The following is a 26,394-nucleotide window of genomic DNA, read 5'->3' on the forward strand; positions in this document are numbered from 1 at the left end:
TATCTGATGACATTATATTTACAATCTTAAAAGGATTCAATTTAAAATAAAATAATAATAAGATACAGGACATTAAATTTGGCAAGACAAACTATCTAGAGAATTTTACAAAAGTCAAGTGAGAGCTTACATTACATTATGGTTGATTGAATAAGACTAACTTTTTGATATAACTGATCCAGTGACAATAAATTTAACATTAGGCAACTTTCTTTTCATAACATTTACCTATCAAAGGCAGGGAATTTTTTCAAAGTAGCAATGTTTTTTGGTGTTGTTTTTTTAAAGTCAAGGATAACAAGAAACAAAACTATCATGTGCAGTGATAAATATGCTTTTAATTCAATATGATTACCATATGCATTTTTGGTCAACAAAGTGAAGAAGGTAAGAGGGAGAGAAAATAGCTTACGAGATTCTGAAATCTGTTCTTGAGGAATAACAAAAAGCTATTTTTGGTCTATTTTTTTAGGACCAACTATACTCCTTGTAATGAATGAAAATCACTTATAATTGGAAAGCATGCTAGAAACAGAAGAGGCTCAGAAAAAAAGTCAAATTCAAGACAAAGATTAATGTAGAAGCAGAGAGAATGGAAAAATAATTCTGAAAGGATGTGCAGTTTAAATCAAATGGTTCACCCCAGCTACAGCTTATTGACTCATAGTGGATGAAAGTGGCTGGAGTTCCCACTCCCCAAATGAGACAATCAAAACTCTTTGGGCCAAGACTTCATCAACAAAATAAAGGATGAAATAGAAAAATAGTTTCAAATTTAATTCTCTTAAAAGCTGTTTCTCCTGAGGTTTTTAAGGTGGGGTTTCTTTTGTTTTGGTTGTGTTTAGTTTGGGTTTTTGTAACTTGGTCCCTGAAACATAATTCAATTCACTATTTTCAGAAGTGCCTATTTTGTGATCAGCAACACACTTCATTGAAGAGTGACCATATCACTTAAGTCATACTAAAGATCAGTATAGCAACAAGGTATGAAGAAGTTCACAAAATATTTCCAATCAGACCTGCCTCCAAAACAACAATTTCATAAAATTATGTTATATTAGAAACTTAAAACAGACCTGACAAAAATAAATGGGTAGTTAAATGACAATGTATTAAAGGTCAAACTGTTTGCAACATGAAAAGCTGATGATTATGACTGGAAAAGAAGTCATGATAATTAACTGAAAGGCAATCTTTGTATTTTTAAAAGACTTACAAAATAACGGAAGACCAAGTTAAAAATTAAGCTGGCTGATGTTCAGTTAATTATTTGAAGAACAGACTGCTCCAGAGGGGTCTCCTCTCTCCACTGGACTCCCACGGGGTCCCAACCTCCTCTCAGGCATCAACCTACTCTGGCACGGGTCTCCTCCATGGGCTGCAGGGTGGCAGCTACTTCACCATGGTCTTCGCCACGGGCTGCAGGGCAATCCCAGCTCTGGTGCCTGGAGCAGCTCCTCTCCCTCCTTTTCCGCTGACCTTGGTGTCTGCATAGTTGCTCCTCTCACGTATTCTCACTCTGCTGCTCTTCTCTGGCCACAATTACAACTTCACAATAACGTGTTGTTTTTTTTTTTTTTTTTTTTTTTTTCTTAAATATGTTATCACAGAGGTGTTACCACCATTTCTAATTGGCCCAGCCTTGACCAGCAGCACATCCATCTTTGGAGCTGCCAGGGATTGACTGCCAGACATGGAGAAAGCTTCTAGCAGCTTCTCACAGAAGTCATTCCTGTAGCCCCCTCATTACCTAAACCAGGCCATGCAAACCCAATAAAATGCTAAGCTCACTTACCAGCACCTTTTTACCGTTCATGTTTATCTGATGCTGGTATGTCTGATTTTCTAAGGTGCAGAAGGAATATGGGAAGATTTTCTGCTTGTATTTTAAAGAAATGAAGAGAGAAAGAAAAAAGATACAAACAATTCCAATATATAGATTATGAGCTGTTGGGGATCAAATTAAGTTTACATTTAAATATGAAATATCAGAAATTAATTGTATAGGTTTAAGTTTAATTGTAACTTGCTTACAGCTTGGCATGAGTGGGTCCTGCTTAATGCTTAGGAACAGTGAACTTTAAAGGAACTCTGTTAGCATGGATGGCTAAACAGAGGAGGAAACAGAGAAAGGCTGAATATGTTCGGATAAGGGTTGAGACCCTGGAGGCCCCCAAGGCTGACCCAAGCTGGAAGGTAAAAGCAGTTAATGGCCTGCCCATGTAGACATGAGGAAAGAATCCAGTGATGTGTTAGAAGACCCCAGACCATAAATCACCATTGGACCAAGAGATGTGTGCAGGGTGTGTGAAGATTGGGTGCACAGACTGTAAGGGTATAAAGGTCCAGGAATTTCTTTGTTCAGGGTCCATCTCTGGAGGCACCCAGCTTGAGCTGAAATAAACTGCCTTAGAACCCAGGCTCCAACCTCTTCTTTAGCAGACAAGTTTAATAGCTGGTGGCATGGGTCGTCATATTCAATCATTCAGTAACAAGCTTAGCTCATTTTCATTTAAAAAAACCCAAAAACAACACCACAACCCCAGACCTAAGTTCCAAATAGTAATTAGAAGGAAACAAAGGAGGAAAAAAAAAAGAAAATTAGTGTCAAAAATACATTGCAGGAATCTTTGTCAATTTTTATCAGTTATATTTTGGAATAAATGTCAGACCTTTTTAATAAGCACCAGTACTGGGTTTTCTTTTGCAAAATCCACTTAGGGAGCTTTTAAAGCTGTATAAACTATAAAAATACTGAAAGCAAGAAAGAGAGAGATACCTACTGAGATGTTGGAACAAATGTCAGAGGAAGAGAATTTAACCAAACCTGTATCAGCACTCAGTTCATCTAGCAGCCCTCTGGTTCTCCAGGTAGATCCTGAGTCTTGATTTCCTAAAGAATTACTGTGCTCTTGAACTACTGCAGCTGCCAACAGATTGTCCACATTTACCACTTCTGGGTCTGAGTTTGTGTCTGATATATCATAGTGAGCTATAACTGGAGGTCCATCTGCAGAAGTAGAGAAAAACAACACAGATAAGAAGTCTGCATACTGTGAAAACCCCCTCTAAAAGTACAAAGTACAATAATTTAAGGATTAATACAATCTCCTACATGCAGCTTATAGCTTATAGTGATACATTCATTATATGAATCATTAAACTTCAGTTAATGAACGTAGTCTGAGATTACAGAGACATTTTAACCTTTGCATACACAGAAAACACATATGTCAGAAAAACACATTTATGAAATTGTCACTTATTAGTGTATTATCTTTTACATTAACACATCAACATCTCCATATCTGATGACATTATATTTACAATCTTAAAAGGATTCAATTTAAAATAAAATAATAATAAGATACAGGACATTAAATTTGGCAAGACAAACTATCTAGAGAATTTTACAAAAGTCAAGTGAGAGCTTACATTACATTATGGTTGATTGAATAAGACTAACTTTTTGATATAACTGATCCAGTGACAATAAATTTAACATTAGGCAACTTTCTTTTCATAACATTTACCTATCAAAGGCAGGGAATTTTTTCAAAGTAGCAATGTTTTTTGGTGTTGTTTTTTTAAAGTCAAGGATAACAAGAAACAAAACTATCATGTGCAGTGATAAATATGCTTTTAATTCAATATGATTACCATATGCATTTTTGGTCAACAAAGTGAAGAAGGTAAGAGGGAGAGAAAATAGCTTACGAGATTCTGAAATCTGTTCTTGAGGAATAACAAAAAGCTATTTTTGGTCTATTTTTTTAGGACCAACTATACTCCTTGTAATGAATGAAAATCACTTATAATTGGAAAGCATGCTAGAAACAGAAGAGGCTCAGAAAAAAAGTCAAATTCAAGACAAAGATTAATGTAGAAGCAGAGAGAATGGAAAAATAATTCTGAAAGGATGTGCAGTTTAAATCAAATGGTTCACCCCAGCTACAGCTTATTGACTCATAGTGGATGAAAGTGGCTGGAGTTCCCACTCCCCAAATGAGACAATCAAAACTCTTTGGGCCAAGACTTCATCAACAAAATAAAGGATGAAATAGAAAAATAGTTTCAAATTTAATTCTCTTAAAAGCTGTTTCTCCTGAGGTTTTTAAGGTGGGGTTTCTTTTGTTTTGGTTGTGTTTAGTTTGGGTTTTTGTAACTTGGTCCCTGAAACATAATTCAATTCACTATTTTCAGAAGTGCCTATTTTGTGATCAGCAACACACTTCATTGAAGAGTGACCATATCACTTAAGTCATACTAAAGATCAGTATAGCAACAAGGTATGAAGAAGTTCACAAAATATTTCCAATCAGACCTGCCTCCAAAACAACAATTTCATAAAATTATGTTATATTAGAAACTTAAAACAGACCTGACAAAAATAAATGGGTAGTTAAATGACAATGTATTAAAGGTCAAACTGTTTGCAACATGAAAAGCTGATGATTATGACTGGAAAAGAAGTCATGATAATTAACTGAAAGGCAATCTTTGTATTTTTAAAAGACTTACAAAATAACGGAAGACCAAGTTAAAAATTAAGCTGGCTGATGTTCAGTTAATTATTTGTGACAGCCAATGATTAAATTACATGCATAAGCTACAACTGGACTGAATCAGAGAGGCATGTTGTCTTTCGGTATTATCATTAGAGTTCAACATGAACATATATAACATGAGCTATACAAATAAACAGTCGAGTGGAGAAGATACGAGGGTCAAGTACAATATTGACTATTTGCCCATTTTTTCAATAGGTTATCTAAAATTTCAGGAGCTATGTACTGTTCCTTCAGGTCTTTGTTTCTCTCACTTCTTATTCAGATCTCCAAAAGCAGAAGTGAAATTTGATTTTTAGATAGACATGTCTACACAAATAAAATTGCATTGGGACAAAAGGCACCAATAGTCTCAAGTCAAAATTGTACCACTCCTACATGTATAATCATGCAAAAATGTATAATAAATGTATATACATGCAGAGTGATATTCTCATCACCTACCCATAGAAATAACTTGTGTGAAAGTCTTCATCAGTAGGAAATACAAGCATAAACTTGTTATCTGTAGCTCCACTCTTGTATCTTCCACACTTCCAAACAGAACACCGTATAACTCTGCTTCAATTTAGTATACATCAAACAGACAAAAATATTTTCAATATAATTTAAATACTGTCATTACATCTGTCAGTGTAAGAGCCACCAATTTACCAGTCTGGAAAAAATCAAGCTGCTTATTTACAAAGCAATCACAGCAGAGATCTATTTTTTTCTCAACCTTGCCTTTCAGAATCAGATTTGAAAACATAAGGGCCCAACACCAGTTTTAACCATATCTATCACAAGTAAACGACCAACAAAGACAATAGCCACGATGCTGTAAGAAGTTCCTGGATTCTCAGCATGTATAAAAGAAGAAATAAGCAATAAATGCTTATGTGTGTTTAAAAATGCCCAACCAATAAGTTGTAGAGAACTACAACTAGATAAAAGTTGCAGCAAAGGCATATAAAAAAATCCTCTGTTCCCAAAAGCCTGTTTCCTTTTCAGTGCTATAACGATGGGACAGGAACAGTTAAATTTACAAATAAATAATACTTCCCTAGCCAACTACATGATCACCTGGTGACATGATGCAAAGTTTATGTGTGGTACCAAGAAATAAAGATGATTGTCTTCAGTCAGGAAATAAAGTGAAAAAATGCTTTCAAGTTGAAAAGGTAAAAGGATTAACTACAAGGAAAATGGAACTTTATAATCTTTTCTTTGCAATAGAGCCACTCTTTGCAATTACTTACTGTAATGGGATTTCAACAGATAGAAAAACACACCAAAACAAACCATGCCAGAATCAAAACTTAATGTAACACAATTAGGAGGTTCCCTTATCAGTAATTTAAACAATCTATTTAAGAAATATTGTCTTTTGAGAAGCCAAGGTGATGCCGGCTTGGGTTTTGCCTTTTTTTCCTATGTTTTCTATATTCTTTGCACATATATTTGTAGCTCTGTAGTCTATTGTATTAGTGACTAGTTTTCCCAGTACTTTTCCATGGCCTTTCCTTAAGCAGAAATACAAAACAAATTCCAGAGTTCCAAGCCCCGGGGGGTACAAGGCCCCAATGCTGTCTTGGTTCTTCCTAGGAACCAAGGTTGAGAACAAGTCTTCAAGATACATTTTCATGGACAAAGTACAGCTACTGCCAAAGAGGAGACTCCAGAGAAGGGGCTTGACCTGGGGGGGGAATTGCATCACCACTTGTCTTTCTAATTGGTGCTTTTTATCAATTATGCTAATTTCCTAAAACCTATAAATATGTACTCATCCCTGGAGGGGGTGGGCTTTTGTGGACATCTTTCCATAAGTGCCACTGAAGGCCTTCAAATAAAGATCCGCTCTTATATTACCTTCTTACTACAATTATCTTGAGTTTCATTTCCAGGTTGGGAAAAAGGCAACAAAGGTAGCTAGAAGATGTACATATCCCTGGTGATAAGCTATAATTCACTTCTAAAGCAATAAATGGTTGCAAAAGGCAAATATAAAAGTTAGTAAATACCAGCAGAAAAATCCAGCTGTTTACATTTAATATTAATGGGGGGAGGGAAATACTGCATTTTTTATTTTTAAAGAGTTCAGAGGCAGAGGTCAGCTTGGGGTCAATGTTCCCAAGCGTCCAATTCTCCCTTAATTTACACATTAAAATTAACTCCACTCAGGACAACTAAATCAGAAGTCACATGCACAAAAATCCATGTCTACACATATCAACCTTCATTTTAAGCTTGCAACATAGAAAAGTCAGTAATTTCTTATCTGCTATCTGCTCCCATGTTTTCCATAGAGCCACATCTCAACATTCAGTGGTCTAAACTGTGTTGTAAGATCCATGCTCCTATTATACCTTATTTCATTATAATGGCAGCACAGGTAAAATGGGAGAATCAACAGTAAAATCTCAGCTATAGGTTAAAAGCTGTGATTCTATAAGAAGCACCATACTTTTGCACTGCAACTACTGTGTATCAATGCACAGGAAGCAAAAATATATTAGCTAGCAGAACCTGAATGGGGAATTTCGACCTTTAAACCTAAGTAGACAGTCTGAGAGAGTTGGGGTTGTTCAGCCTGGAGAAGGTTCCAGGGAGACCTTGGAGCACCTTCCAGTACCTAAAGGGGCTACAAGAGAGCTGGAGAGGGACTTTGGTCAAGGGCATGGAGGGATAAGAAAAGGGGGAATGGCTTCAAAATTACAGAGGGCAGGGTTAGCTTAGATATTGGACAGGAACTGACTTTGAGGGTGGTGTGGCACTGGAACAGGTTGCTCAGGAAAGCTGTGAATTCCCCATCCCTGGCAGTGTTCAAGGCCAGGTTGGATGGGGCTTTGAACAACCTGGTCTAGTGGAAAGTGTCCCGGCCCATGGCAGAGAGGTTGGAACTAGGGGGTCTTTAAGGTCCCTTCCAACCCAAAGCATTCCAAGAGACTGACTCTAAATCATTACTTTAGCTTTCCTAAATTTAAGCAAGTTCTGCCAAGCTCATCATCACCTAAACTCCCTACCACTGTAGCCAGAGATAAGTTGTTCAGAGCAAGGTAATCCCAGTTTGGAAATTGCAGCCTGGACCATCACCATCTCCCCTCCTTCCCTAGTAAACACAAAGACCTTAGGCAGCCACCTTAGCCAAGGCACCTAACGTTTACATCTCTGAAGTTCAGCAAGATTAATTCCAGCTTTAGGGATGGGATTTAAACTTTGCTGTTTTCTCTACAAGTAGAGGAAAAAGACTGATATCTCCAGAAGGCTATTCCGATTAAAATAATTTCAGAATTAAAAGTCTAATTTTGGTGGTCTGAATTGCCCTCTGGAGTCATCAGTGTGTTTACAATGAAGGAGACGTGGAGCCTTATTTAGGTGCAAATATCACACTAAGCTTTAAAACACACATAACAGGTACAATAATATTAGCAATAATAAGTACAGAACTTTACTGTCACAGAAAGCTTTCCATTAGAGGATCTCAAAGAACTCTGAGGTGCTTATTAACCTCCTTTTGCCTATGGGGGAAACTGAGGCAAGCAGAGATTTGCAGCTTGCTCAAGGCTAACAAGCAGAAGAGCTCAGCTTTGGTGAAAACAACACTCCCCTCAAATTACTGAGGAGCTTAAATATAGTGTCTAGGAATGCTTTCATGAAACGTGCAAAAGCTAAAATGGTGACACACAGAGATACCTAAGTAATTGAAAGCCAAAGGAGACACAGCTTCTTTCAGCCTCACCTCTACATCTTTACTGTGAATATAGGTACTGCTTTGTCTCAATCTCTCAAACTAAATTGGATGTATTTTTTTAAAACAAAAGGAAATACTGAAACATTTTAAAATAATAGGAGTTAAGAATGCCCTCAATTACACTTGACATTTAAATTTAAGCAATAATGCCATTTACTTCAAGATTACACAAAACATGTAATGGAGTCTAAGACCTATATAAATTTTAAGATCAGATGATCATTACAGTAATTGAAATATTTTGTGTGTCAAAATCTAGAAGATTCATCTTAAATGACTTGCTAAAATATTTTTACAGTAGACACATCAGTAACTTTGATCCAAACAGAAATGCTTCATATAAAAGACTACAGGCTAACAGCTTTTTTGTTTAGATAAGCAATACAACCCTGGTATTATTTCAAATGTGACCTAGACCTGCTGTTTCATAAAGTATGCACAGTTCAAATGGCATAAAGTAGCTAGACCCTAAAACAATTCCCATGAGGGGATGGGGGGCAGGATCTGTGCTTTTTTTAATGTTGTTTAGCAACATGAAAGACTTCATTATGATGATTGTTTATTTATTTATTTATTTATTTGAGGTTACAGTAGTTACATTTTCAAATTTACAGAGTTAGGCAAAGAATACATTGTAAATACATTAAAAAAATAGTGTAACAGCATTCCTTCCAATATCATAAAGTGAACTTTATTGGTGAACCCACTTTCCTCCCATTTTCCTTAATGTCACACAGCAAAGGTTTTGTGTTTGTTTTTATAACCATAATAAAATAATAAAATCAAAACAACATTATCAAATGAGTATCTGTTCTCAGACTGGATCATTTTTAATATATCACATCAAAAGAGATCTCAAAAATTCAAGTCTTGCTGATCAACATTCATTCTTTCAGGCTTTTTGATGACTAGATGGAAAATATCTTGGATTTGTTTCATCAAATTATATATAAAGATACAATAGTCTTTTTCATTGTGTGTTAAGCAAAGGCACATGGAATATGGCTGTGCATTGAAATTATCGAGAAGTGGCGTCTATTTCTCATTACAGGATTTATTTACCCTGATGCCATCTACTGATTCATTAATTATGGAAATAGATATATTAGACAGATCTCTTCCCCAGTTTTACTTGCAAAAGTCTATCAGGAGGCTTTTGGAAACCATCACAACCTACACTCTTACATAGCCATGACAGTTAAAAAAAAAATCCCTGTGTAAATACCACTTACATTAGGAAAAGGCAGCAAACACACACCCCCTACACACCCTTCCAGAAAACATCACATTTCTGCAAGTACAAACTGCACTTTCCCATGGAAGGACTGATACAGCCTTGATGCAAATCTTTTGATGTTCCTGACTAATCCGTTGCTCCCATCAGTTGGTGAGATTTAACAGAGTGCTTGAAATTGCTTCTAACTTAATAAGCCTATTTTTCACGTGCCTTCCTTTTGATGATCTAACACGATGAGACTAACAAAATTTGTGAGAAAGACTGGTTTCTAGCTTCATGTTTTCAAGGTACTATTTCTATCAATCAGCCCAAATATTTTAGCTTTTACAGTACAAATTACGAAGTGCATTTGTTCTACTGCTTCCAAATGTAACTGCAGTGGTCACAGTGCAGACTCCAATTATTTTAGAAATATCTACTCAACTGGTCTGATTTATACACCCTCATCAGGCAAAGACTCCCCTGAAATTCATCTGAAGGATCTGACCAAAAACTACAGAATAATTTAATTTCTAATGAGATTAAATGCTAGCCCCATTAAAACCAATAGCAAACTTTTACTAATATCAATAGGGATAGAATTTAATTTCTTAACACACTTGAAATATTACTTAAAAAAAAAAAGAGATTTACAGTATGTGGATACAGGAAGAGGCAAAATATATTAACAAGAGAAATCAGTGAAAGTAAACACATTTCAATTTGTAAAATAACTACCAAATATAATCCTGTTTCATTGAAGTTAAAATTGGTCATCCAGTCTTAACTCTGTCAGCTCAGATAATTTTACTGAAGTGTAGTATATATGAAAGGTTTAAGACTTTTTCTTTTTTTCCTTGCTCAGTTATGTTTTGAAATGAAAAAACTGAAAAAAGTTTCACTACCTTTACTTCAATGTTTTTTCTAAATAAAACCAGAGAATTCAGATGTTTGAAGCAAAATCCCAGATATTCAGATTTTAAAAAAGTGTGAAGGGTAGAACTTCCTAATGACCTTGCTTGCCAAACCCCACTTGAGGGAGGGAAGCAGCACAAATGCCTGGGAAAGAACATGCAGCCAAGCCTGCAAAACCACTGCACATTAAAGCCCCTGGACTTTCAAGGATTCATAAAAATAGTCAAATTCTAGGAGAAAATCCTTTAATTTTTCATTTACTGAGCTGTCAGTTTGACATTCAGAGACATTTAAATGAAGCCTTTACATAAAGACTTTTTTCTTTTGCAAAGGAAGCTGTGTTTCACCTGCTGCTAAATCCTAACTCCACAGTGGTACGGGTGTCCCATTACTCCTATGCTGAAACAGCTGCCACATTAGAAAACATGTAATTCAATATTAAAAATTACAGTATAGGAACAGGTTGCCCAGAGAAGTTGTGAATCCCCATCCCAGGAAGTGTTCAAGACCAAGTTGGATGGGGCTTGGAGCCACCTGGTCTAGTGGAAAGTGTCCCTGTCCATGGCAGGGGGGTTGGAAATAGATGGTCTTTAAGGTCCCTTCCAACCCAAACTATTCTATGATTCTCTGACCTCTAGGAATATACACCAGAATTACACCAGTTTACACCAGGTGATCTGACTCAATGTATTTAATCTTTGAAACAATAAGTAAAATTCTTTAAAGAAAATAAAGTGTTTCTTTACTCCATTATGAAGTATAAAACCTAGAGAAATTAGAGAAACTTTATCATCTGTGATTGTCCACATCTGTGAAAAACTACTGATTTCTCCTCTACTTGTTACATTTGGTGGTTTTCAAGTAATTTCTTGAGATGTGAGCATAAACATACATTCAAAATGTAACTGAGTTGGAAAGTAGGAGGGTTTCCTTCTGATAAAATAAGTCAGACTGATTTCATGAAATACAGAATGGATGAGGTTAAAATTTATATGAAAATTTCAGCTGAAGCAATTTTAACTTCCCAAAAAATTCAAAGTCCTTTAAAAATAAGACCTTATAATGGAAATCATGACAAACATATGGCTGCATTTAATATAGCAAAAGAATTCCCAGAAGAAAAAAAACCATAATCTGAAAATATGTATTGGGAATCTGTTTTCTCAAAGAGATGCCAAAGTCTGTCACACACTTATTGAAATACAGACTCATCACTACTATTGGTATCTGTAGGTTGGTTTCTTCAGGGCTCTGAATCTCTCAAATTCACAATACAAAGCAAGAAAAGAGATGTTACTGTTTAATGGCACAGCTTGCCAAATCCTTCATCAGGTAGATTATACTACAACTCAACAACAACAGAAAGGTGGGGTTCCCCTCTCAGTTTGCAGAGAAACATACTGCTTCACATGGAAAACAAGCTCATGAAACAGCTATTCAACTGTGTAAATCAACACACACTTTTCATTTCAGAGGAGCTGATTTATGATAGCTGAAGACCTGGCTCCAGTTTTGAGGCAAGTGAAAAGAGTGACCAAATAAATTAATATTTGCCATTTACAACCATTAATCTTGCACAAGTGTTCTTAACACTAGATAGGTTTTATGGGGAAATTAAGTTTAAATTATATCTAATATGAAATATTCCCTCAGTCTTCTGGGTACCTTGGGATAATTTTATCCTGGAAAGAGCACAACTTTAAAATCTATGCTCAGCTGCTGTCATCCTCTGCTTGTTCTTTCACATTCAAAGTTGCTTGCACTGAAATAAGCAATTTACTGAAATTGATGAAATTAAAAAGTTTTAAATTTTGACTCTTACTAACCAAATCCAAATTTTATCTATTAATACACAAATGATGACTTTTTTTTTTTTTTTTTTTAAAGACTACCTGACTGAGACATTGAAGCTTGGCAGAAATTTCACTGGCTACATTCCAAACAAAGCTATTATCCGTTTATGAGATCCATATATAAAGGCGTTTCAGTCTGAGAGATAAATAAGTTAAACTGATCTCTTTACAAAATTTGTTTACAAATACCTAATTGCTCCATATATACTATTTTATAAAAAAAGGTTAAAGGCATGCTTTTACACATACTGAGTTAAGTGGCTGTCTTAGTTCCAGCCAGGACAGAGTTAATTTTTGCAGTAGCCAGGACTGGGCATGGCTAGGACCAGGAGGTTACTCAATACCACGTCAGGGTCATTTTCCAGGAAGGAGGGAAGAGTATTGTCAGGCTCAGTTGGAGGTACAGTGGTGAGCATTTGCATGTGAATCACTCACCTCCCTTGAACACTTTTGTTATTATTATTGTTGCTGTTACTGTTCCTTATGCTGTTTCCAGGAAATTATTATCTCAACCTGTAATCTTTACCTTTTGTTTCTCCAGTTCTCTTCTCCAGACCAGCAGAGGAGAGGGAGGGCAGTGAGCAAGTGGGAGCACTAAATTGGAGAATACCATTCCTAATCCACAACAGCCTTATTTAGTGCCCAATGTGAGGCAGGAAGGGTTGAGATAGCAACAGATCTGCCTAGAGCGGGTTGGAAACAAATTTGATCTAAGCACCTGTTGCACGAGGCAATGAACCACTGGTCACAATGTTGCTTGGTCTGTTCACATGATTGTGGAATCTAATCCTGTATATATTCTTTGTACATGCAATGCGCCCATCACAGTGGTCTTTTTCAGAGCAGGGAGAAGGGATCAGGATTGCTTTGTTGCTGTACTGAGGGATATCACTTTATGACATGATAACATCAAGGGCAATGAATGTCATTTGGGATGTGTATTCAGTGCTGCTCTCCTACCCTTACTTCAGGCACTACTTTTGGGAGTGCATTAATAATCATACCCAATCTATGGAGGGAACAGGGGAGGATGATTTTCCCCAGCCTTTCATCCCCTTTTCCTCCTTTGGGCCTGGTAGAAAAGGTTCTGAGAATTTTGAATTTCCTTTGAATGCTCAGGAAAGCATGTTGTTGTTGCTAAGTCTGCCAAGTCTCCTCAGTGAGGTCCACACCCCATTTAAAGTCACGAAAGAGATTTCTAGGGAGGTCATTCAAAGATCTGCCTCGAAGGTGGATAGTCATAGGTGGTATGGAATGTGGAGGGCATGGGCCAGTATTTAGAGGACTTCTCTGATAGTCTGGAAATTCACCCCTGAACTACAGGACCTTCTTAAAGTGAAAAAAAATATGTGAAAGGAAAATTATGTGGAAATTCCAGAGAGGCACGAAGTTATGCAACATGCTGGGCGGTGGCTACTATTTATTGGACATGGCTCAATACTAGACAGAACCGTCAGAGGGAGGAGGAGAACAGCAGACCAACAGTCACTGTGGCAACTCAAACTGCAGCTGAACCAGAGGAACAACCTGTACCAATAGCAGTCACTCCTATACAGAAGAAATGCAAGACCAAATCAGTTTGCTTAGTGGGGGATGAAGAGAAAGTAGGGCCCTGGCAACAGGAGGAAGAGGCAGAGTCAGAGATAATAGTCCAATCCTTATCCCTGAGTGAGCTGCAAGACATGCAAAAAGATTTCAGTCACCAATCAGGTGAGCCCCTGGTGACCTGGCTGCTCCCACGCTGTGATATCATGGCCCATAACATGAAACTAGATGGTAGTAAAGTGAAGCAACTGGCATCCATGGGCATTCATGAGGGGACTGGGAAAAGAACAGAAACTCCCAGCCTCTAGAGGTGACACCTGTCAAACGTAAGGGAAAAGTTTTCTCTCAAGGATGATGCAGTAGTGCACCCAAGCAGGTGGAATGCCATGGAGCAAGGTATCCAGTATCTGAGAGAATTAGCTGTGCTGGAGGTAATCTATAGGGATTCAAATACCAAGCAGTCTTCTCTAGATCCAGATGAGGTCCAGTGTACACAGTCCATGTGACGAAAGTTTGTACAGTGTATCACTGTACACCAACTCATTGGCATTGATGTCAATGAAAGAAGAACAATCAGTGCTTTAGCTGACTACTTGACTCCAGCAATCTCATCTTTTTTCCTCCTGACTCACCTGTGCCTCAGCTCTGTAACAACTGTCCAAGACTGCAGACAGACTTGAAAGACTCAAGCAAGTTAGGAAGGAAATGTCCCATGCCCTGCAAGTACAGACCAGAGTCTCTGCTATTGGGGGCAAGCGCTGCCCTGCTAGAAAGGGTACACACCACCAGGTAACTTGTGGTTTTACCGCATGACCATGGAGAAGACATGAGGAAGTGGGATCGAAATCTGCCCCTGGCCTAGCAGCACGGGGATGTGAAATGAGAGGAAGAACAACCACCGCAGGAAAATCTTCAGGGATAAATGCTACACCAGTTTCTAGTGGGCAAGTCCTCAGACAGAAAAAAGGGCTGATGTTTTTTCAGATCCTCTTGAAGGGATCTCCAGTGCATATTTACATGAAGTGAGCAACAAGTACTATGACCAGTGCTGTCGCATTGCAGCTGACCTGAAGCTGCCCCCTAAACTCAACCAACCTAGAAGAAAACAAATCCTCAGATAAGGCGGGGATAGGTTGGATTCAAACCCAAGCAAAGACCTCAGCCAACCCTGTTCTAGCTGAGATACAGATACACCACTGGCCAGAGAGAGCTGGGCAGAGAGAGGTCTCATCCAATTAACTATCTGAGCCCAGGAAATCCAAAGCCCTATAAAAGGGGCAGCCATATTAAACTCATGGCTGTTTGCTGATCACCCACCAGTGTTGTGTTGGGTGTCTGTCTCCAACCCACGACCCCACATATCAGATCAGAAGAAGAGGGGCCCTGCCTCCAGCCAGGTGGACAAAAGGGACAGTCAGATCTATTGGACTGTGTGGATCTGATGGCCTGGCACATCAGACCAACAGGAGTATAAGGCTTCAGTTGACACTGGTGCACAATGTACCCTAAGCCACTGAAATATGTAGGGACAGAATTAATTTCTGTTTCTGGGGTGACAGAGGGATTCCAACAGATGACTGTACTGGAACTGAAGTAAGCCTGACCAGGGAACAAATGGCACAACCACCCCATTGTGACTGGCCCAGAGGCTCCATGCATCCTTGGCATAGTTTACCTCAGGAGAGTGTATTTCAAAGACCTAAAAGGGTATTGTGGGGCTTTTGGGATAGCTGCTGTGAAGGCAGTGGAAATTAGAGAGCTTAATACCTTGCCTGGTCTCTCAGAGGACCCTTCAGCTGTGGGACTGTTGAGGCTCCAAGAACAACAACACTGCACCATTGACAACACCACACTAACTTGGACTCTCATCCATGAGATGATTTGTGAATTGGAGAACCAGGGATTGGTCAGCAAGACTCATTCACCCTTTAATAGTTCTATATGGCCAGTGCATAAGTACAATGGAGAGTGGAGGGTGACAGTGGACTATCATGGCCTGAACAAAGTCACACCATCACTGAGTGCTGCTGTGCTGGACATGCTGGAACTTCAGTAAGAACAGACCTGTCTATCGTGTGACCCGGAATAAGAATGATTGCAAGTGGGATCCTGAACAGCAACAAGCTTTTGAACAAATTAAACAGGAAATTGTTTGTGCAGTAGCCCTTGGGCCAGTCAGGACAGGATGTGAGGCACATGCTCTACTCCACAGCTGGGAAGAATGGTCCTTCCTGGAGTCTCTGAAAAGAAGTACCCAGGGAGACTCGAACATGGCGTCAGATTCTGGAGTCAGGGATACAATGAATCCAAGGCCTGTTAAACCCCAGCTGCAAAAGATACTGGCAGCTTATGAAGGGGTTCATACTGTTTCACAAGTGATTGGCACCAAAGCACAGCTCCCCCTGGCACCCTGACTACCAGTGCTGGGCTGGGTGTTCAAAGGGAAAGTCCCTTCCACAGATCATGCCACTGGTGCTTTGTGGATTAAGTGGAACACTGATCACACAGTAATCTCAGATAGGAAATCCTAACTGCCTTGGGATCTTGGAGATCATCACAAACTGTCCCAAAGGCAGATCAAGTCAGGTTGCAGAGCTGAAAGATATCCAGCTGTCTCCAGCTGAATGAGTGAAATGGCCAACACTACATCTCTGCACTGACTTGTTGATGGTATCAAATGCTCTGTAGGGGTGGGTGGACCGATGGAAAAGGACCAATAGGCAGTGCAGAAGAAAACCCATCTGGGCTGCTGAATTGTGGCAAGAGATCACTGCCTGGGTAGAGAAGTTGGCTGTCAAAGTCCATGATGTAGATGCACACGTACCTAAGGGTTGGGCTAATGAGGAGCATCGCAACAACAGACAGATTGATCAAGCTGCCAAGAATAAAGTGTCTCAGGTAGATCTGGACCGGCACCATAAGGTTGAATTATTTCTGGCTCAGTGGGCCCATGATGCCTCACATCATCAGGGAAGACATGTAACATACAGATGGGTTTGTGACCAAGGGGTGGACTTAACCATGGAGACTATCTCCCAGGTTATCCATAACTGTGAAACATGCACTGCAATCAAGCAGGCCAAGCAGGTATAGCCTCAGTGGTATGGGGGGGACAATAGCCAAAATATAAATATGGGGAAGCCTGTCAGATTCATTACATTACACTCCTGCAAACCTGCCAAGGCAAGCACTATGTGCTTACATTGTTGGAAACAATCACTGGATGGCTGGACACATATCCTGTGACTCACACAACTGCCCAAAACACCATATTGGGACTTGAAATGCAAATCCTGCAGTGGCATAGCACCCCAGAAAGAATTGAGTCGGATGATGGGACTCATTTCAAAAATAGCTTCATAAACACCTGGGCCAGAGAGCACAAGATTGAGTGCGTGTATCATATTCCCTATCATGCACCAGCCTCTGGGAAAATTGAACAGTACAATGGACTGTTAAAAACCACACTCAAAGCAATGGGTGAGGGAACCTTCAAACATTGGGATCTACATACAGCAAAGGCCACCGCGTCAGTTAACACTAGAGGTGCTGCCAATTGAGCTGGCCCTGCCCAATCAAAACCACCACATGCCATAGGAGGGGATGAAGTCCCCATGGTATATATGAGGAATGTGTTAGGGAAGACAGTTTGGATTAGTCCTGCCTCAAGCAAAGGCAAACCCATCTGTGGGATTGTTTTTGCTCGAGGGCCTGGGTGGGTAATGCAGAGGGACAGAGAAACACAATGTATATCTTAAGGGGATTTGATTTTTGGGTGAGAACAGTCAGCAATGTTGAATTGTATAATATTGTTTGAGGAATGACACTGCCGCTGTATGCCATAACTACCATGGACAATGAGGAGGGACTGCTCCAGATACATCAGTCATGAGCTCGTGATGCAGCAACCAGCTAACAACTCACAAGCCCTTCTGCCCACAAAGACATCTAGGATGGATAGAACCCACAGTCATGGACTAAATAAACTCAACAAACATCTTGGAGGGAACAGCCATTGACTATGGAAATGTCACCTGTGCTTGTATATGTATATATACATACATGTGTGCATATGTATATAGTTGGAAGGTGTAGGATCTGGGCATAACATAGATGGTGTAGAATAAGCACTGGATAATGTCCTGGTTCTGTCCAGGAGAGGGTTAATTTTTACAGTAGCCAGGATGGGGCATGGCTGGGACCAGGAGGCTATTCCATACTCCTTCACACAAGTTTTTTGGGAATGGGGAAAGGGGTCCCTTTTGGGTTGGGGTAATGTGGCAGCAGTTGCATGTTGTCAGGCTCTGTTGGTGGTACAGTGGTGAGCATTTGCACAGTGAATCGCTTGCCTGTCTTGTACACTTTTGTTATTAATATCGTAGCTGTTACTGTTCCTTTTCTTATCTCATTGCTGTTTCCAGGAAATTGTTCTTATCTCAACCCATGATCTTTACCTTTTGTGCCTCCAATTCTCTGTGAGCAAGCGGCAAGTGGTTTGGAATGGTTTCAGTGTGAACACTAAATTGGAGAATACCATTCCTAAGCCAGGACAGGGACTCTTACACATTGAAAGAAAGCAGTCACTGCAAAAAGGTGGTTCTACATGCATGGGAACACTTGTAAAGTTGGCATGCTTTAAAATATGCTGTTCTTATCATCATCATAAAGATATTTATATATATATATATATATATATATATATATATTTAATCTTTGAACACCAGAAGATTTTTATTTATTTTTTCCATATATATCAGCAAATAATCTACCCTGAAGGATATTAAATGTTAAAGAGATGAGGACAAGTTTATTAAATTACAATCAAACATAGAATAACTTGTTTAACTTTTACCTGAAATGCACACAATTTTAGATAAGGGATTTTTCTAACAAGCTGTCCTGGATTGTAAGATAAGTGTGTATTCTATTTGCCATTTGTTAGAGGTGGTGCAGTTATCTTCTGTTAATTGGGCAGTTTTCTTTATCTCTTCCACAAACCAATCCTCCCTCTGGGAAATATCTACTGTTAATGGGCCATTGAGTCTCACTGCATGACTGATAAAATTACATCAGCCCATTGTGAGATGCCCTGCCCAGGGGGAGGAGCCAAGCATTTATTCCTGGATAGAATCTGAGATTTAGAACACCAGGGCAGCCTTCTCCACTGGATTCCCAGAGGAAGACAAGGCCCATCTACACCACCACTGGATCTTCAGAGAAAGACTACACCCTTCTACAGGATCACTGCTTCAACAGAACCACATCTGTCACTCCAGGAGGACTGCAGCCACCATTTCAATTGGACTGCTACCAACATCCTGACCAACAGGGTGTCAGGTTGTATTCTGACTCTGTCAGTGTTGTTTTGTATTACTGCATTTTTTTTAAATTTTCTTCCCTAATAAAGAACTGTTATTCCTACTCCCATATCTTTGCCTGAGAGCCTCTTAATTTCAAAATTATAACAATTTGGAGGCAGGGGTTTTACATTTTCCATTTCAGGGGAGGCTCCTGTCTTCCTTAGCAGATACCTGTCTTTTCAAACCAAGACACAAGCTCATATCAAAATCTTTATCAAAATTATACATGAAGGTAATCTGGCAAGAAATCATTCCAGTACTTGAAAATTATCTCCTACATAGTCTTTCAAATGGTTACTCTGAAAATAATATAGCTCTCTCATCTCATTTTTTTTAATGAAGGCATCACATACTTAAAATAAAAGTAAGTCTAGGCCAAGAATAATGTAAAAACACCAGTGTTAATATACTGATTAATATACTGATTCTTGAGTGTGTGTTACATGTTTGATCCAAACCCCAATATAAATTGATGAAAAAACTCCCACTGACTTCAGGGAGATTTAAAAAAATAAAAAAAACAGACTTACAGAAGATACAGTGGATATTTCCAATAGAAAGAAAAGGAATTACACTAAAATAATTAGGAAAAAAGTGTATCTTTCAAAAAGTAAAATACCAGAGCTTATGGAGACATATAGCATTCTCTTTACTTAAACCATGTCTATAAAGACTTTCAATTTCCATTACTAAAATTCTGATTTAATTTTCATTAGAAACTTTTAGCAAGTTTAACTGATGAAAAATATACATTTTTGGTAGCTACCGAGAAGTTATTTGACATGAAGATAGGTCTCAATGGAAAGGTAACCAATAAAATTCCAGTGTATAGTGATAACAGTAAGAATTAAATAGAGAATTCTAATATATAGTTTACATTAATCCAACTTTAAATATCATAGTTTCAAGCCTGTCTATTCAGGATAACTATTAGTATAAAAAGATCCATACAATAGCAAGTTTTTGCATTAATTAAATGAAACTAATGTTCTGGCATTCCCCATCACAAATAAATAATTATTTCAGTGGCATTCAAACATGGTTCAGAAGAAGCTCTTGCTGTCTGACCCAGACCAGCAATCTCCAGATCACTGCAATTTATTTACCTGACTGTCAGGCCTTCCTCTAACATCCAGTGACAGCTACTTATCTTTGCACTGACAAGACTATTTTTATTCTATCATGAAGGATGCAGTTTGATTGCATAAACAGAAAGAAAGCAGAAGTACTTTGTGTGCACAGGTCATGCATGCACATGCAGTTGTGTGTGATTTATCTCACCTCATTTCAGCCAGAAGTTATCTATTCTAAACTGTTGATAAGGAAGGTTTAGACAACTAATGCAAGAGAAAGACTGCCAGAAGGTATCCTCTGCAGGTGCTTCTCTCTTCCCATTGACTCAGGAGGAGATCCAGGGAGCAGCAAACTAAACACCTAAAACGAGAGATTACTTCCACCCAAACCAAACATATATATATTTGTACATGTGCCTATTTGTGCACACAATATAAGACAGCTTCTTCCATAAATATGCCATGTGCAACACAGCAGAGACATTAATAAAAACTCTAGACAGAAAATTAACCACTAACTGGGAGACAAAAAAAATTCAGTTGTGCACATTTGTTATATATAGCTAAATCTTAAAGGTAAGCTTATTTATTATTTCTGCCTAAAATGAAAAAGAACACTAATGTATGACATGTTCAAGCTGAAAAACTCAGAAGTAAACATAGTTAAGAAAATGCTATGAGTTTGTATCTAGTCTGGTACTTATATAAATGTTTTAACATGCAAAAAGAGCATCTGGATGAATGCTCCTACTGTAGCAAATATAGCTCTACTGATTTTGGGGTATCTAAACAAGGATTTTAAGTTATATTTTGTCAAGTTTGGTGATGAAAGCTTAGGGTGGTTTCCCCTACAAATCTTTAAAGGTGTTTATATGTGTGTGCTGACACATGCATAAACAACATATATATTCACTATAAAATGAAAAAAACAAAAAAAAACCAAACAAACCCATGGTATTAAAACCCAAAAGAGAAAACAAAACAAACATATGGAGAGAAAAGGAAACCTTGTTTTTAGCATCATTCAAAGTAACATCAAAATTGCAAAGATGAGATTTTTTTTTCAGTTTATGATTGATTCAGATCAGGCTCTGCAATATTCCCAACCTCTGAAAGGATAGGTAGAAATCTGTTATTAAAAGTCGCTGGAAACTCTAACGTAGCATTGACATTTTGATAGCCCATGTAAAAATTAAACAACTGCTGTGGAAGTACTTGGCTATCAGGCATCTGTATGAAAGCCCCTGACTGTGTGGTAGGGGGGGTTCTTTGGCCAACTAGTTGAATTTTAGGTTCTCTGGGCTCCAGTTGTTGCTTGCTTTCTTTGTCCATGTCAAGACGAGTTAGCTTTTCTATCCACATGCGAAATTTCTCCTCTGTCTGCCTCTGCATCTCGGCAAAGCAGTTCATGGCCTCTTCCAGGACATTGCCTATGCAGTTCCTATCCCACACGGTGCCCCTGTCAACCAATCCTGGAATTTCCCTGGTGGTTCCTCCAGATCCCCCAGCACGACTGAAGCCAGCTTTAAAGACATTGAGGCCATTTGATAAGATATCATTAAGTAAGAACATATTATTGCTTATTAAGGCATGCTAACTCAAGAAAACAACTTTTCTAATGCTGTCCGTTAGATATGACAATTGGGGAGGAATTAGCAAATATCAGCCAACAGTATTACTGTAAAAAAAAATTACACTCACTGAGGTTATAATAGACATTTTGGCTTCAAAATTATTTTTATTCTAGAATTCTCAGACAATTCTGTCAAAGGTTTTATTTTATAAATAAACTAAATTAGTCCAATTCCCTTGCAATTTCTGTTTTTAATTCAACTGAAGGTGTCAAAAACCAACATACAATAACATGTTTAGTTCTGTTAAGCTGTGATCCAAAATACTATTAACTGTAAATCTGAATCATTATGCATATTGTACTTACATACTTGAACCCTTTTATAATAGACTGTTAAACACAGACAAAATTCTACATGGGAGAGAGATAAAGGCTGATATAGTGACTGCAGCATCCAAAGTAGCTAAGCCCAAAGCTCTTGGTCTAATTTTGGAAAACACAAACACCAATGAAGAAAATAACAAAAACACACAAGCATGAAAAGGTATGTGAATGCTATGCTAATATATGAGGTAAAAGCAACCTCTGTTAGGTCTGATGGACACAGCTCCATCACATGGTTAATACACATGACATGTAGTAGTGATCAACCTCACAACAACTAGAAATGTGCCCTTCCTCACATGAGCCACCAGCTGTGCAGCATTCCTAGCATTAATCCTAGGCAAGGCAGAAAACAGGGCATAGCTGGAAGGAAATTGTTCTCCTTCCTTCTATCCATCAAAATGATGGTTAAAATGACTGGCTTTGGGAATATCAGAAAGAACTTTAGCAGCAAGAAGGCCATTCTCATTACCTTACTCTACATATCAATAACAAAAGGCAGCAGTATCTATATTTTTATGTTTAGAGTTCACTCAGGAATCATCTAGGAAGCAATAAAACTGAAAAAAACCCAGAGGCTTTGTACCTGTTTGAGGAATAATAAACAATATGTACATGCCATCCAAACACACAAATATTACCTAAGGTAATTCTGAAACAAGACAAGCATCATATTACAATACACAAAGCAGCTACAGAACCTGACAATTTAATATGTAAATATGAAACTTGTGGGATCCTCTAGCTTAAGAATAATAGAAATTATCCTAAGAATGAGAAATCATTGCACAACCTAACCAAATATTTACTAATAAAAATATAAGGCACTAAATCTTTTTTTGAGATTTCAGTGTGTACATTAAATTACAGTATTGCTTAAACAACACATTCTTTTTTTGGATCTATATAAATGAGGTATATATAAGACCTTCAGTAACAGCTAAACAAAGCCCAGGATTATAATCTTTTTTCCGAGCAGCAGTAACACTACACATCAGGGGCCAAAAATATTCTATTAAACCCCCATCTGTTTACCTTTCAGACAAGCTGGAAATTTAGCATTCATGTCTTCTACTCAAAAATAAATATATACTCTATAGTAACTAATTAACATTCCTCTGACTGCATTTTAACTAAAATAATTACATAAAATGGTACCTTTTTCCTAAAATGTGGTTCCTTTTATATATTCAATGTCTTCTTCCTCCCTGAAAAAAATATTCCTTCCATTCATATACTCCTAGTATTGAACATCCAATATGATACTGTTCATTTTTAGTCAGGGATCTTATCCTAAAATCAAGTAACTAAATGACAGTCTTTCCGATTTCCACAGGCTTATGAATAGATACCTCTAAGCAACATTAAGTTTTAATTGCAATTTAAATAAAAACTATTGATGATGGTGTGTGAGACAACCTAGCCAGGTTTTTAAAGTTAAGAATGAACTAGCATGGTCAAAGTTGATAAAATTGTTTTGCAAACTGAAGAAACTAGGTATTGAAATATATAGTACCCTGCAATACTATTTTTAAAAGGCATCATTCATAGTACATCTGCAATTTACAGTAGCAGCAAATCAGTGTTTCAAATGCTTCCCTTGCAGTTCTTATAATAAGCCTTATTCAATCTTTATTTGTGGTTTTCAGGGTTAAAAACAAAAATCAAGCCTAATAAGAATGCATTTTATATTAAAAATATTAGCATTTATCTAACTGGTCTCTTTGCTATCTGTAAACTTACAACTCTATCGTTTTTTTTAAGTTATGCCAAGTTAAAACACAGAGAAATTTGCAATTACAAAAGAGGTCAGAAGTCAAGATTTGTATCTTATTTTCAAAACAACCTCCTGCAAAACAGCACTTAAGAAATGCACCAACACTGTCTATGTGATCGATTAAGTATCATCTAAATAATAACCAAATCTACAGTTATTTAATTTAGGAAGTCTGACAAGAAAACAATTTAAGGAGATATGTTGCGTCTTCATTCTAACTAGCAATGGTGTATTCCTCCATGTCGTTATGCTTACTGACATTTCCAAAGGAGTATCTTACAGCAAATCCTCCTTAATGGATTATTTATTTCCCTTGTTATTATACAAGCATCATCCTGAGTTACTTGAACCAAATGTATCCCTTGCAAGATGCTTTTTCCAAGGCCTATGTACAGTTCTTGAGAGGAAGTAACCTGCTTGAGAGTCCCTCATACATACACACTGTGCCCTCCCCTTTGGATTTCTTCATATGAAAAAATAAAAACTCCTTTTTTTCCCCTTTTTTTTTTTTTTAACAAAGTGAGCTGCAACACATTTTCAACATCAACACTCAAACTTTTCAACAGATTCTTCTGAAAGCCTGAAACATGAGTCACCCTTATTTCACTTCAGTTTTCTGAGTTGCAAAAAGCACAATAATGGTGAAATGCCAATATTTTTCTATTATATTTGACTTTTTAAAAACCCTTTTCTTCTTTCAAAAAAAAAAAATGTTTGCATAGAAATAAATATTGATTCCCCAACTTGCTCTCATGCCAATTTCATTCAGAGTTAATTTGCATGGTCAAATTCAAAATTGTTCAAAGGAAAAACTTTTAACAGCAGCAGATCTAGCAGAACCTATTCAAGGATTCAAAGATCATTCTCTTAGGCTGTGAATGCTATCTAGTGTTTAAGAATGGCAAAATCTTAAATGCCAACAGAGAGGCTCAGTCATTAAAAGATAAGAATTCCTTAAATTTTTAAGCAATTCACAGTGTAATACCAAGTGCAATAAAGCAGCTTTCTAGTAAAGACAAAGAATTTAAGTACATTGCCAGTTCCAATAGGAGGGATTGCAAATGTCATGTGAACCTACCACTGCGATGGAGAGCTTTAAGTGCTACTCACACTCACAGCTCCACTGCATCTGTTAAGACCACAATACTTCATTAACCACAAGTAGCATAGGATGCATTTCTGGCCAACCTTGTCCTTATGTCTATAGAGAATGCTTTTCACTTGTACTTGGAAAACATTTCCCACAAACCAAAGTAATTTCTATTTAAAGGAAAACCACAATGTGGCAGGTACACATTGCACCTAATTGCAGCAAAAGGACAGCTCAAACATTTGAATGTCATAAGTGGAATTTAGCATAAAGTAAATGATATGTGCTATGAATAAGCATCATTGTTCCTCAGGATGGTTTGTGCACTCCCATATCTTGCATCACAGGCAAAACTGGGCCTTAGTATAATCATCACTAAATAATCAAGTTCTTCTGTGCACTGCAATGGGACCTCTTCACTGCAAACATCTTGTGGTTAAGACCAAGAACTCAAATACAGAAGAGCCTAGTGACACAAAATAACCTAGAGTGGTTTCAGGTCTCTGCAATGGAAGTCAGAAATCTAAGCAGATGTGAAAATACCCTGTGGTGCCTTCCTGGGTCACAAGATCCTTTTATGACTTAAAAAAAAAAAAAAAATAATAATAATAATAATCTGGGGGACTTATTGTGTAAGTTTGATGGGGTTTGTGAGGTGGGGAGAAACCTGTCCCAAAACTCAATGAAATAGTCTTCTTCAACAGGCTTTAAATGAGGTTTTAATTGCCCAGCAAAGTATAAATATAGCAAAGAAAAAGGCATAAAATTATAAAAGCTAGAAGTCTGAGTAACTATTAAATTGGCAAATATTTTTAGATCTCTATTAGAAGTTTACTACACAATAATTATAAACTATGCCTTTCCCAGACTTTCTAATAATAAACATTTACTTTGTGCAACCTGCTTCCTAGCAATATATGGGGAAAATCCCAGTTCTCATCATGACAGAATCATTCACCATAACCAAGTCAGTTAAAACAGTTATTTGCAAAATCTGCTGCAAATATTTTAATTCATCTAGCAAACATTAGTTCAGCAACTCAAGACTAATTATTGCAGTTTTCCTTTAAATCTTCTTGCCCTATGTAAGCTGATATTTATATCAAAAAAACCCCCAACACCCAACTTCTAACACAAGAGGCATAAAAGCATGTAATCTAGTAAAAATTGGCAAGCCAAAAAGTTTATTTTTATGTGATTTTATTTTTGATTGCCATATTATGATGGTTCTGTGGTATAATATGCTGAAATAATTTTTCACACAAAATCCTGTCCACAGCACTTGAGCTAATAACAAAGACTCAGCA

The 26,394-nt window shown here is 37.6% G+C and overlaps 1 protein-coding gene across 4 annotated transcripts in view; it reads right to left on the reverse strand.

Moving 5' to 3' along the window:
- Nucleotides 1-2,327: 2,327 nt before the first annotated feature.
- LOC121358006 (uncharacterized protein C18orf25 homolog) overlaps nt 2,328-26,394 on the reverse strand; it is a 53,781-nt gene continuing 29,714 nt past the window's right edge. Inside the window, exons 3-4 of one of the 4 annotated variants that reach the window (XM_041475838.1) lie at nt 5,013-5,126; nt 2,328-3,010 (exon numbers count right to left, since the gene is read on the reverse strand). In XM_041475838.1, the coding sequence (XP_041331772.1) occupies nt 2,718-3,010; nt 5,013-5,126 (407 nt within the window). In that variant the 3' untranslated portion in view covers nt 2,328-2,717. Of the gene's footprint in view, nt 3,011-5,012; nt 5,130-20,644; nt 21,787-26,394 lie in introns of those variants that run through there. The other 3 variants (XM_041475837.1, XM_041475839.1, XM_041475836.1) reach the window with 3 other exon arrangements.

Source organism: Pyrgilauda ruficollis, unplaced genomic scaffold (genome assembly GCF_017590135.1).
Source record: "Pyrgilauda ruficollis isolate IOZ18807 unplaced genomic scaffold, ASM1759013v1 scaffold365, whole genome shotgun sequence".
In the NCBI taxonomy this organism is placed as follows: Eukaryota; Metazoa; Chordata; class Aves; order Passeriformes; family Passeridae; genus Pyrgilauda; species Pyrgilauda ruficollis.